This window comes from Symphalangus syndactylus, chromosome 10, assembly GCF_028878055.3.
Source record: "Symphalangus syndactylus isolate Jambi chromosome 10, NHGRI_mSymSyn1-v2.1_pri, whole genome shotgun sequence".
Lineage (NCBI taxonomy): Eukaryota > Metazoa > Chordata > Mammalia > Primates > Hylobatidae > Symphalangus > Symphalangus syndactylus.
The window spans coordinates 72,320,340-72,334,337 of record NC_072432.2 but is presented as its reverse complement, the minus strand read 5'-3'; the positions used below and the strand labels follow the sequence as shown (position 1 = coordinate 72,334,337).

At 38.5% G+C, this 13,998-nt stretch overlaps 2 protein-coding genes across 4 annotated transcripts in view; one reads left to right on the top strand and one right to left on the bottom strand.

Annotated features, from left to right (window-relative positions):
• Positions 1–4,909, bottom strand: part of CENPC (centromere protein C) — a 79,559-nt gene extending 74,650 nt beyond the window's left edge. For both annotated transcript variants that reach the window (XM_055297453.2, XM_055297454.2), the window contains exons 1-3: positions 4,644–4,909; positions 3,474–3,520; positions 312–382 (exon numbers count right to left, since the gene is read on the bottom strand). In XM_055297453.2, the coding sequence (XP_055153428.1) occupies positions 312–382; positions 3,474–3,520; positions 4,644–4,661 (136 nt within the window). In that variant the 5' untranslated portion in view covers positions 4,662–4,909. The remainder of the gene's footprint in view (positions 1–311; positions 383–3,473; positions 3,521–4,643) is intronic.
• An 81-nt stretch (positions 4,910–4,990) lies between these two features.
• STAP1 (signal transducing adaptor family member 1) overlaps positions 4,991–13,998 on the top strand; it is a 60,688-nt gene continuing 51,680 nt past the window's right edge. Inside the window, exons 1-2 of one of the 2 annotated variants that reach the window (XM_055297459.2) lie at positions 4,991–5,377; positions 9,956–10,063. In XM_055297459.2, coding sequence (XP_055153434.1) covers positions 10,043–10,063 — 21 coding nt within the window. In that variant the 5' untranslated portion in view covers positions 4,991–5,377; positions 9,956–10,042. Of the gene's footprint in view, positions 5,378–9,942; positions 10,064–13,998 lie in introns of those variants that run through there. The other variant, XM_063611209.1, reaches the window with a different exon arrangement.

Here is a 13,998-nt window from a genome sequence, read left to right as displayed (position 1 = left end):
CAATAAATAAATAAATAATAAAATACTTTTTCTTGTGTATGATAATTATGTATGGACTTCCAGATTACAGTAATCTAATGTGAACTAAAGGGGATGACAAATTATTGTCAAGTTATTATTTTTTGTCAGTATTATCCTAAGTATACCAGAAGGTACACAAAGGATTACATATGAACTCAAAATACCAGGGAAAATATTTTCCATATATTTAAACCCTAGAACATATTTGCTGCATTTGATATTAATTACCATGACAAATTCATATTTTCATCCATCTAGCCCTTAAATTCCAACTTGAAATGAAGCCTTACTTTTTTCTTCAAAACAGTCTTGTAAGATTTCCAGAACATTCTGGCCTTGCTCTGTGTTAATGTCACGTGCCCTAACAAAGAAAGGAAAAATACAGCCTATCATTTTCAGAAGATATTTCTTTGTATTACCATCTATTTGAAAATTCCACATCTCATTATAAAATATAAATTTACTTAATATGTAAAATATCTTTACTATTTGAAGACAAAACAAGTACTTGAGGGTCTATATGTTCCCTCAAGTGAACTCTTTCCTTCCTAATGAGAATTAGTATATCATAATCTACATTATCAATTAATATTTCTTAGTTGAACAGCCATGTCTAAAGCTGTTTTAGATTACTGCTGTATCTCAAAAACACAAATTTTTTTGAATGAATCCAATCAGTCCTGAAATGCTTCTTTAACAGACTTTAGTCACATCTCCAAGTAACATATTCCTCCCTATAAATTCTCAAATGCATTTCTGATTCAGTATCATTGATTAATCTTAACAGTTTATGAATCAGTATAAATTTTAATTAAAAATTATATTGAGCTTGTAGATTCACACCCAGCTATAAAACATAATACAGATCCCTTGTTCACTTTACCTAGTTCTCCTCAGTGCTAATATTTTGCAAAACTATAGCATATTATCACAATCAGGATACTGATATTGATACAATCTACCAATGCTATTTTGATTTCTCCAGTTCTACGTGTACTCATTTCTCAATATATTCATGTTTGTGTGTATATATACAAAATGTATCACATCTGTAGGTGCAGATAAAACAACCAGAGTCAAGATACTGAATAGTTCCATCATCGCAAAGATCCTCTATGTCCTTCTGTAATCATAACCACCTTTCTCTCATCTCCTTCCTGCCTCTTCTCATTCCTAACCTCTGGCAACCACTAATCTGTCCTCCATTTCTAAAATTCTGTCATTTGGAAACAATCATATGTAACTAGAATCACACAACATGTATCCTCTTGCCTTGGCTTTTTTCACTCAACACAATTCTATGCAAATCAATCCAAGTTGAATGTATCAATATTTCACTGCTTTTTAGAGTCAAGTAGTGTTCCACGCTGTGTGTAGCACAGTGTTAACCATTTACCTGTTGAAGAACATCTGGATTTCAATCAGTATAAAATTGACATGCATCTCTAACAGGGTGGACAAACTTTTGCTTAAAGGGCCAGATGGTAAATATTTTAGGCTTGTAAACCATAGTCTCTGTCACAACCAGTCGACTCTCCCATTCTAGCCCAAAAGCAACCGCAGACAGTGTGTAAACAAAGAGGCATGGCTGTGTTCCAATAAAACTGAAACAAAACCTGTGACAAAACATGTGGCTGGCCCATCAGCCAGAGTTTACTGATCCCTGATCTACAACATTCGTATTATTCTTGAGAGCTCGAAAAGTACTATATGTGCAGTAATTAAAAACTGTGAGCCACAGTGCATTATCAGGTCATCCGTCATCAAGTTTTATAACTGAAAGATCTCAGAACTCATCCAGTCCAATAATTATCATCCAAATAGATGCGTAAAGTTACTTTTGGAGCTTTGCAGAAATACATATAATTGATCACTTCCCACAAACCAATTTAATTAGATTTCCTAGGGTGATGGAGATAATTCTGATGTGCAAATCTAGTTAAAAACCCCTAGCTGAATCCTATGCCCTCATTTTGCAGATAGGCAAACTGAAACCCAAAATGGTCAAATGGCCTACCTCAGTTTGTAAACCTAATTAGTGTTAGTGGCTGGTTTTCTACCAGAATATATACAGTTGACTATTATAAATTCTGGCCTTGACACCACCCCAAAATACCACCTACAGGTGCATATATTACACAGCTATAAATACACTCCTGCAATTACCTATTTCAAGGATGAGATCCAAAAAGATCAGATTTGCCAAGGTGATAATGCAGTGTCACTATTAGAACGCAGGTCACATTAGGCAACAGCTTTTTCAAAATTTATCAAGTTCATCTTTTCTTCCCCCTTGTCATTATTACCTTAGCATAAAAGCACCTCCACCATGTCTAGATTACTACAGCCCCTTCCTTAAGCTACTTTGCAAACATCAAACGTCTTTGCTTTTTTAAATGTGTGTGTGTGTTTACATCAGATAGCCCTTATTCCACAGAAGATTTAGGACAGCTTATTCAAGCCTATAATAGATGCCTAAAGCCTAACATATCCATTTTATGGCTCAATCCAACTCAAATGGTCTTGTTTTCCACTTCTACCCAACATATTCAACCTTCTTAAATCAGGTCTCTCTGCTACTGACAAATATATGTATTCCTACTTTGGTTCCTTCGTTAGGTTACTTTCCATGTCTGGAATGTACTTTATCTTAGTCTTTAAATACCTATTCAAGGTCCACCAAAGTTACACTACAACTTTAAAGCTTTTCTTAATATCAACAACACACAAATCCCTAATTTCTCACATGGCTGTCTATACTGCAAGTTAATGCCTAATTATATATAGGCCTACTCTCTATGATACACAAGTCATTACTTCAGCATTGCAAGTAATAATTTTTGTCCATTAAATTATTTCACAAATGTACATATACATTTTCCCAACAGAAATCAAAGCTTCTTGTAAACAAAAGAACATACTTCCGTGCCCCACTACACCTACTAAAATCACAGCTCAATAAACAAGATGTTATTCACTTTTAAAAACATGCTTTTCATCCTATTACTAGTAAATATTTAACCAGAAAATTTACTTTTTACAGGTTTTACAACTAAAAGAAGAACCAAAACAACCCAAATAAGCACTCAACAAATAAATGCATGACAGCATGTACTATTTTTCTTTTTGCCCCACTGAATAAGCTACATCTTTCTAATTTTACCATTTGATTCATTCTACAAAAGGCTTTTCCCATGGCAGTCACTAAGTCAGAACTGAGACTCCCTCTTCCTGGTTCCACTATTTTATCAGGTGAATTTCTTTTTTCACAACCACAAAGTCATTGCACTGCTTGCATTAACATTCCCCTGTTAGTATAAGATGACTACCCTTAATCAGTGGGCATAGAAATCATTATATTAGTCAGAGGTGATAGCTTTTCCTTTCTTCATTTAAAAATCTATTAACGATGAGAATAAAAATAATCTTAAAAGCTTAAGTATATAAATCACCTGGAAGGTCGACAAAATCTTCTTCTGTAGCCATTTTTGAGATGATCCTGAAAGAAAAGTAAATCATCAATTTGTTTTCTTTAAGATAGAGTCGAATAAAATTTATTTTCAAAGTAACTTCATCCAGTATGGGCCTGCTATACACCAAACATCTCCTAAGGGCTCAAAACAATTCTAAGCTTATGACAGGCATTTAAAAACTGAACTGCAGGAATCTGGTAAGCTTTATTCCGCTTCTCTCCCCACAGTGAGAATGGCTTTATTGGTTTTTTCTGATTATATATAATGTAAACAATATATGTGCTCATAGTAAAAAGTATAGATTATATTATTCTTTCATACAACTCTTTATGTTTATATGTATAACGTCACATAATGGGAGATCATCGAAGCTGAAGATTTTCTTAGAAGGGGAGATAAATTAGAAAAGAAATGACACGGGTTTTATATAGTAACCATAACCAAAGTATGAAATATAGAATAGTGAACACCAAAGAAGTCCAAAAATATGTAAACAAAATATGAGTTGTCTGCCCCATTAGTCATTCACAGCTTGTACCTTTCAACTGACAGCTGTCTTTCAGAAGAATTTGTCAATAACTGATGCTCCATAAATCAGCCTCAAGAACTGCATAAAAGGCCACCATTTTGACAGAAGAACTGAAAACGTCAAATAATTTCGAGACATACTTGTTACATAATCTGTTTCTCCCAACTAGCAAGTGTGACGCAAAGGCACACTTTTAAGGGGTTTCAATACTTCTACCATGGGGAGAAAAGTATCTGGAGGCCTAGGAACTGGAGCTAGACTAAAAAGCAGAAGCCAAGATCGCGCCCCTGCACTCCAGCCTGGGGGACAGAGAAGACTGCGTCTCAAAAAAACACACAAACAAACTGAAAACCCAGCAGAAATCACAAGCACCTCTCAAGAGTAAGACGCAGGCACAGACGAAATGACGACATGAAAACTTAGGAAATAATAAAAGTACAGCAAATTAACTCTGGTTATCGACACACGATCACACTTGATGTCAAAACTCCCTGCGGCTTTCCACTGAGATCTCTCAGAAGCCACAGCCCCAGCCTGGCATTTCCTTCCGCCCCGCCTCGGGCGCCCGTGCCCCGGCCGCCGCCCAACCCCTCGCCAGGAGCGGGGGTGCCCGCACTTACCAGACCCGACGCGGCCATGTTCCGGCCCCGCTGAGCCAGCGCCAGTGTCTGAGGTGGAAGCCCACACGGACCACAGCTCCGGGAGGCCGGGCAAGAAACCAATCGCCGGACTGCCGCGCGGCGGCCTAGCAACACCCTGAAGTCTACGGCGACTGCCGCTGGAGCCGCGATCCGGAAAGCGAGCGCTAACAACACTTCCCGGCCATCGGCTCCGCCCTCGATAAACAGGAACGCTCGGCCTGCTCCTGGGTTTGAACCCGGCCGCACATGCGCACAACGGGCCGCGCCGTCCAATAGGAAGCAAGCCGTTAGCGGGCTCGCCCCTTCGTGCTCCCGGCCAACGGCCCTCCAGGCCGCAGTCCCGCTCTGCTCTTCCCGCCGCCCTTCCTCAGCGCCGCGCCCGGGGCAGGCGCGCGACTGGGCTTTTATTTGCAAGGCACGGTCCTGGGAACCGCTCCTTGTGCCCAGTGTAAAACTTCTCAGCAGTTTTGTTAAGGAATAATAAGTAATACTTGGAAGGATGAGAGGTAGAAATGGCAGACGACTTTTTTTTTAATAGAATCTTTTTTTGAAGAGATTTTTCTAATGCAGGTTCGTCAGCCACGCCCAGCCCATCTAACCATCATCTCTGAAAATAATTGAACAATTATGTATAATAATGGTGCTGATGGCTTGTATTCTTTTTCAAGTATGTGGGTGATATTTTTATGATGCATTGCCAACAAATGATCCACGTAAGTATCTATCATTTAAGTATGATGCACTGAAAAGAATTCTATACAGAATCCTGAAATCTGCCAGCCATTGACCAGCTATGTTATGGAGGGCAAAACTGCGGCACCATTCTGGGTGTTTCCACAGTGATAGAATGCAAGTCTAAATTAGACGCTCTGAAGACTTCTCACCTGACCAGTGTATGATTCTATGAAGCTGTGTCTTATTTTATTATTTAATTTAAAATTACAAGAAAATTCTAATCAGAAAATAGTTTACTAAGTGAATAAATACATTAATCAGGAGTTGAGCTAATAGATTTTTAAAACGTGTAGTGCTTTAACAAATGCTGTCACCTATGAAGGCCAATTTTTTATTTTATTTATTTTTTTGATAGGAAAAAAAGAGGAACTATGAACTCTGACTGAAGTTAGGCCTGGATTGCACTCCATTCCATTAATTCTGCCATTATGGGCAACTAAGTTATCTGTTCGTTGATTCTCTTGTCTGCAAAATGAGAATAATATTAAAGTGGTTGGGATGTTGTAATTGAAGAATTCCTGTTAAGATCTAAGCACAATGTTTCGAACATAGTAAGAATTCAATAATAAAGCTATTGGAATCATTATGTAGACTTTTTTACTATGTTTGGCAGTTTTGCCAATCAGTCCACATTATAATTTGGTGCTGTCACATTTGGAATAGATAATAATAAACACTAACATTTATTGAGTGCATACCCTATGCCCAGTTCTGTAAATGCTTCGCATGCATTGAAGAGAACAATTAATATTCCTGTTTTATAAACAAGGACACTGAAACATAGAGAGGTAAGTGTCTTGCCCAAGATCACATCACCACTAAATGGTAGGATGGGATATTATCCCAAGAATTCTCACTCCACAACTGAGCTCTTAATCACTACACTCTTTGCCTCTGGGTAAGAAATTTTAGTAAGCACGATTATAGATGTAAAGTCCCACGTGTAAAATTATATGCTCCTGCTTCCACTGGAAACTAAGTCCCACAGTTATTTTGAGAAATTTGAAATGCAATGGCTTGTGCTGCTGTAGAATGCAGGCCACAGAGGGCGTTGAGGATTAACTGTTCTAAAGAAAATGGAGCAGTACTCTTATAAAAACAGTTGTGGAGACTCCACAGTTTCCAGACAAACGTTTTACTTCCATATGTACTTGTTGTAGTACTTAATAGCCCACCATGGTTTTAGTATCCTAAAATAGGATTGCTAATTAATGGGGGGAATAATATTTATTTAAAAACCCAAGTTTGTCATTATAAATCTCCCCCCAAAATACATCAAAGATTACTTATGAACTGCTATGACAATCTTGAAGTTTTCTTTCACAACTACTTACCTAGTTAAGGGGTGTGTGTGCGTGTGTGTATTTACATATCAGTATATGGAAGTATTAACATATACATAATTAGATGTGTATATAGGAACATAAAGTATCCAGAAATTTGGCTTGAAAGAGAAGAAAACTTTTCATTACTTATGGTTTTAGGTAGATAATTTAAAATTTGTAAATCTTAAAACTATTTCAAAGAATATTTTGTTTTAGATCTTTGATTTCCATCAGATAATTATGGTATGGGTATTTACTACCAAAATGTCTTCCATTAAGTGTTAGCACAAAAATATTCACAACTGAACTAACACTTAAAAATTAGTCTGTATTCATTCCCACCCCACAGCTTAACATGCGCATCTGTCCTGGTGAATGGATAAACAAATGTACCTCAATGCAGTGCAATACTCTTCAGCAATAAAAGCAAACTACTGATATACAATATGGATGAATCTTGAAAGCGCTGTACTAAGTGAAAGAAGCTGGACATCAATGACTGTATGAAAAGAAATCAAATCGATGGTTACCAGGGGTTGAGGAGGGTGGGGGGAAAAAGACTATAAAGGAATATGAGGGAACTTTTTGCAGTGCTGAAAATATTCTATGTCTTGATTACGATGGTAGTTACATGGCTATATCTATTTGTCAAAATTCCTAGTTAGAACTGTGCCCCTGAAAAAGGTGACTTTTTTTTTTTTTTTTTTTTTTTGAGAAAGGTCTTGCTTGGTTGCCCAGGCTGGAGTGCTGCAGTGGCACAATCAAGGCCCACTACAGCCTCTACCTCCTGGGCTAAAATGATTCTCCTGCCTCAGCCTCCTGAATACCTGGGACCACAGGCATGCACCACCACACCCTGCTAATTTTTTTTTTTTTAATTTTTTGTAGAGATGGGATCTTCCTATGTTGCCCAAGCTGATCTTGAACTCTTGGGCTCAAGTGATCCTCTGGCTTCTGCCTTCCAAATTGCTGGGATTACAGGCATGAGCCACCATACCTGGCCAAAATAGTGACTTTTGCAGTAAATTATACCTCAGTAAATTTGGGAGAGAGATAATAAAAGAGAGAAAGAGAAAATGAGAGAGACTCAAAGGCACTGTATGGAAACCAAATGCAATGTGTAAACTTTGATTAGAGTCTAGTTCAAAACAAAGTAACTGTAAAGAGCATTAAGCAATAAGTGAAAATGAAAAATTAATTTTCAGATGATATTAGAGAATTGTAAAGTTTTCTTAGGTATTATAATGTGATTATGTTTATGTAATTTGTCCCTCCTCTTAGGATATGCATATCAAAGTATTTAGGGGTAAAATGTCTTGTGATATTTGTAAGTACTTTGAAATTGTTAATCATAAAGAGATTGAGATAGTTAAATACATACGGCAAAATGTTAACAATTACTGAACCTAGTTCGTTGGTGTGTTTATTAACAATACCCTTTCAGTTTCTCTGTATGTTTGAAATATTTCATAGAAAAATGATGGGGAAACTTGACCTTAATAAAATTGCTTAAGTTCTAAAAACTTTAGCAAAAACATTTATTATTTATTCTGCAAAAGTCAAAAGTTAAAATATTAGCAAATGACTATCATATAATTTTGTCAGAAAAATTACACATGAAAAATGAATTTCTTCTAAAAAGTATAGCATAGTCGCAATTATAACAATATTTGCTAAGATAAAATAAACAGTTTCATGATTTTGGTTTCTTTTAATAATGTAATTTTTTTTCTTTTACTCCTTGCTGCCAAATGTTTGTCCCTCTATTAAGGAGATTCATTTAAGTATACTTTTCTGATAAAAAAATTATCCTCCAATAGAAATGCTATCTATGCTATGTAGACCATAATGGAAAAGTTAATAAAATGTGCTTGCAATGTACAGGTAGGTGGCAGCAATCTTTACAAAAATAGTTTTACCATGCTATGAGTTGTTAAGGTCTGCAATGAGTCCTTAATTGTAAAGTGCTGTATAAATTAACTGATCTTTACATTTCCTAAATTACCTGTGTGTCAACCATTGCTTATTAGTTATAGTTATATATTCTATTATGTACACATTGTTTCTCTTAACTCAAGATCACAAGAAATAGCACTATTCTCTAGATCTCCATTCTGCATCCTATAAGATAGGATAGTTTACTTCTAGTCAACTTATTTTCTACTCACACAAAGGAAATTTTGTCATTGAAAATACATTAAGATTTTCAAAAGCTTAATAAAATGATTCTGCATTATAATTTTACTCTTGAGAAGACTTAAATTACCCTGAGTGAAAATTGGCAAGTAATGTAAGATACGGTTTTTAAATTTCAGGCAGTCATTGCTTTGCAAAGTAGTACAGGACCCTTAAAAAGACCATGTAAGCTGAAACCATGCAAACCGATCTTTGCTTGGGAAAAATTCTGATTGTTTAACGACCTTAAAAAAAAAATTATCAGCTGGACGCAGTGGCTAATGCCTGTAATCCCAGCACTTTGGGAGACCGAGGCTGGCAGATCACTCGAGGTCAGGAGTTCAAGATCAGCCTGGCCAACGTGGCGAAACCCCATCTCTACTAAAAACACAAAAATTAGCTGGGCACAGTGGCTCATGCCTGTAATCCCAGCATTTTGGGAGGCCGAGGCAGGTGGATCACGACGTCAGGAGATCGAGACCATCCTGGCTAACGTGGTGAAACCCTGTCTCTACTGAAAAATACAAAAAAATTAGCCGGGCGTGGTGGCGGGTGCCTGTAGTCCCAGCTACTCGGGGGGGTGGGGCTGAGGCAAGAGAATGGCGTGAACCCGGGAGGCGGAGCTTGCAGTGAGCCAAGATTGCGCCACTGCACTCCAGCCTGGGCAACAGAGCGAGACTCCGTCTTAAAAACAATAAAAATAAAGATACAAAAATTAGCCAGGAGTGGTGGTGAGAGCCTGTAATCCCAGCTACTCAGGAGGCTGAGGCAGGAGAATTGCTTGAACCTGGGAGAGAGGCTGCAGTGAGCCGAGATCACGCCACTGTACTCCAGCCTGGGCAACAGAGCGAGACTGAGTCTCAAAAAAAAAAAAAAAAATTATCAAAATATTAACATGTCTCTTGCTGTCAGTTATAAATTTATGGGGAAATGAAAAAAATAGTAAAACTAATGCTTATTTAGCACATTGTAACTCAAAGCATCAGAAACATTGAGCATTAAAGTGCTTTCGTTCTCAGTTTTGTTTTCTCTTTTTTTATTTTTGGCTCCTGACAGGAAACATGCTTTAGTTCTTTGTGAAAAAAAGAAAGCTATCAAGAATAGTTTGAATAGTGCCTGCCTTCTTCTCAGCTGTAACTTAGGATGCAGAGTGAGCATCTTTTGCTAAGCTCGGGTCATTTTAAATTAAGTATACGTGGCATAGGATATATAACATATTTGTAAATTCAAGTGTCTATAGAAACTCATAAACAATAAAATACCAAAATGGTAGCTTGCAGACAGTACCTAAAAGGAAGAGTTGTTTTGTTTTGTTTTGTTTTTCCGGAGGCTCCATCATTCACCTAAAAGTAAGAGACAATAGGAAGATAAACTAGAAGCAAAGACACAGGGCAGAAATGATGTGCTGTTGACATAGAGAAAACCTGACTAATATTGAAAAGTGCGGCCAGGCATGGTGGCTCATGTCTATAATCCCAGCATTTTGGGAGGCCAAGGCAGCAGGATCACCTGAGGCCAGGAGTTCACAACCAGCCTGGGCAACATAGTGAGACCCGGTCTCAACAAAAAATCAAAAATTTAAAAATTTAGCCAGGTGTGATTGCATGTGACTAGTTTCAGCTCCTCAGGAGGCTGGGGTGGGAAGATTGCTTGCCCCATGGCACTCTCCCTAGGCAATAGAGCAAGACTCCTTCTCTTAAACTAAAAATAAAAATTTTAAAAGTGTTCATGTTGACAGAATGGAACTAGATCATGGGGCAACTTCAATGTCAGGATAACTTTTCACTTATCCTATAGACAATGGGGAACCGTGGTATAATCAGGGTTCAATTACATAAAAGAAAATTTGTAGCCAGGCGCAGTGGCTCACGCCTGTAATACCAGCACTTTGGGAGGCTGAGGCGGGCGGATCACCTGAGGTCCGGAGTTTGAGACCAGCCTGACCAACGTGGAGAAACGCCATCTCTACTAAAAATACAAAAACAATTAGCTGGGCATGGTGGCACATGCCTGTAATCCCAGCTACTCGAGAGGCTGAGGCAGGAGAATTGCTTGAACCCAGGAGACGGAGGCTGCAGTGAGCCGAGATCACACCACTGCACTCCAGACGAGGCGACAGAGCGAGATTCTGTCTCAAAAAAAAAAAAAAAAAGAACAATTTGTGATGGCTAGTTTTGGCAAAAAGGGATCTGCTACCTGCATTTAACAGCTCATAAAATTTTTGAGAGGATGAAGAAACAGTGTATTTTGGACTTTCAGGAATAATTCCCAAATGCACATTGAAGAACTAAGCCATTAAGAGGCAGCTACGTTTCTGCAGTTACAAAACAAATAGAAAAACTAGGAAGCTGACATTAATGCTTATGTCTCCAAGATCATACTGACATCCTGCAATCAGGAAGCCACCACAATTATAAAGCTGCCACGTTATGGAAATCACTATAAGAATTAAAGAAAGTGGAAAGAAACACAAAAAGTGGCTTGACAGTAAAAGACAGGTTTATTTCAGAGAAAACCCAAGGGGGCTTCTGGCCAAGTTAGGTCAGAGGCAGACTCTCTTACAGACTAAGAGTTTTTAAGGATTCAGGGTGGGAGAGTTTATCAGAGGCTTGTACTGCTTCTGTGTCTCTTTGCTGTGCTTATCTGGGAGGAAGACCTGTGTGTCTGTTGCCATACATCTTTCTGCGCTGCAGGCATACTCGCCCAAGTCTGCTTTTAGCTTCCCTATCTTAGTGCACCTGAAGGGAAAGGAATGTGCTTATTAAGGCCCACTGTTTTACTGGGGCCCATTGTATGAGGGTGAAGTTTGGCAGTTACCCAAGAGACTTTCCCCCCACCTCCCTCTGTGCCCAAGCTGTCTTATCTGTTTTACTCTCTGCTCTTTCTGGCTGATTGTAGTTAGAAGAGAAGTGATTTCCTAGAAATGCATGAGGCCAAAAAGGGAGCTGGAACTTAAAGTGGCAGCATTTGAGATGATGGTGCTCCTGCTCTGTCAGTCACCACCAATAAGAATTCTCCAATGAGTCTGGGTATGGCGGCTCATGTTTAATTCCAGCACTTTGGGAGGCTGAGATAGGCAAATTTCTTGAGGCCAGGAGTTGGAGACCAGCCTGGCCAATATGGTGAAACCCCATCTCTACTAAAAATACAAAAATTAGCAAGGCCATCATTGTTACAGAAGTGATATTAGTAGCTCTGTCAGAACAGTTTAATTTGCTAACCCTTATAATTTTCAGTACAAAGAGTTGCATCTGGGATGATAAGAGCTTTTCCTATTATGTATTTTCAAACTATTTTTGTAGTGGAAAATATCACTTTTGTTACTGAGGAGTAGTTTTTGGATGCCAGGTAGATACAGGACACTGGTTTTCATACTAGGTAACTCACAGAATAATGGTAGCTTATTCTATACTTATACAGTAGTGGTGGCACACTACTGTAATCCCAGCTACTCAGGTGGCTGAGGCATGAGACTCGCTTGAACTCGGGAGGCGGAGGTTACAGTGAGCCAAGATGGTGCCACTGTACTCCAGCCTGGAGGACACAGCTAGACTCTGTCTCAAAAAAAAAAAAAAAAAGATCCTCTCATGAGCAGAAAGCCTCCTTATTGCTTCTGGCTCCAGAGCCACACCTTACCTGAAATGATATGCACAAGCAAACTGATGTCTGTGACTTGACTGTCAACACCCATGAAGCTAGTGATCAGATATTGGGACTTCTGATAACATTGCCACAGAAAAATTAGATGCCTACAGGCCATACATGCCTTTTTATTGGTTAGAAAAGCCAAAGGTTGCCTGGTGCAGTGGCTCACATCTGTTAATTCCAGCTACTCAGAAGGCTGAGGCAGGATGATCGCTTAAGCCCAGGAGTTTGAGACCAGCCTGGGCAACATAGCCAGACCCCCTCTCAATGAAGTTTAAAAAACAAACAAACAAACAAAAACAAAGGCAGCATAAGAATGAACCCTGCCTCCCTTCTGCCTTGCCAATCATGTTGAATGTTTTTCAATCTTAGCTGCAAAGAAGACTGAGAAATGTAGATTTTATCTTTTTAGCCTCTGCAATAAAGAAAAGCACACTAGAAGGTTTTGGAATGATGGTAAGCACCAATCCACCTTATTCCCTAAGGAAGGCATGAAGGATGAGAAATAAAACAGAAAACATAGACTTAACCTTTGTATACATTGAGTTTGAAATGGTTAAAACTGAATTCATTATCCCTCTACCACCCAAACTATCTCCCCACTCTGAATTTCTAGTTTCTATTAAAGCTACCATTATTCTGTGAGTTACCTAGTATGAAAACCAGTGTCCTGTATCTACCTGGCATCCAAAAACTACTTCTCAGTAACAAAAGTGATATTTTCCACTATAAAAATAGTTTGAAAATACATAACTAGGAAAAGCTTTTATCATCCCAGATGCAACTCTTTGTACTGAAACTTATAAGGGTTAGCAAATTAAACTGTTCTGACAGAGGTACTAATATCACTTCTGTAACAATGATGGCCCACCTTTTTTTTTCTGTTTCAAAAGACTTAAGGGAAACATTTTCTGAGTAAAAATGGCTCACCATATCAGTAATTCTCAGGCAAAGGTGTAGGAAACTCCCTCCATATTGTATGTCTGATAATCTCTGGAGTTGTGGTATTACAATGTGCATTTTCTCCACTGAAAATGCTGCTTGTCCGGGTGCGGTGGCTAATGCCTGTAAATCCCAGTGCTTTGGGAGACCAAGGCGGACGGATCATTTAAGGTAAGGAGTTCGAGACCAGCCTGACCAACATGGTGAAAACTCGTATCTACTAAAAATACAAAAAATTAGCCAGGTGTGGTGGTGAGCACCTGTAGTCCCAGCTACTCAGGAGGCTGAGGCAGGAGAATGGCATGAACCTGGGAGGCAGAGGTGGCAATGAGCTGAGATCATGCCACTGCACTCCAGTCAGGGTGACATAGCAAGACTCAGTCTCAAAAAAAGAAAAGAAAAGAAAAAGAAAATGTGGCTTAACTCTATCAACAGTAATAAAAAATTTACTCATAATAAAGATTGTATTGGATTCATACCAGCCATTGATAAGCTATGAGTATTTCACACAG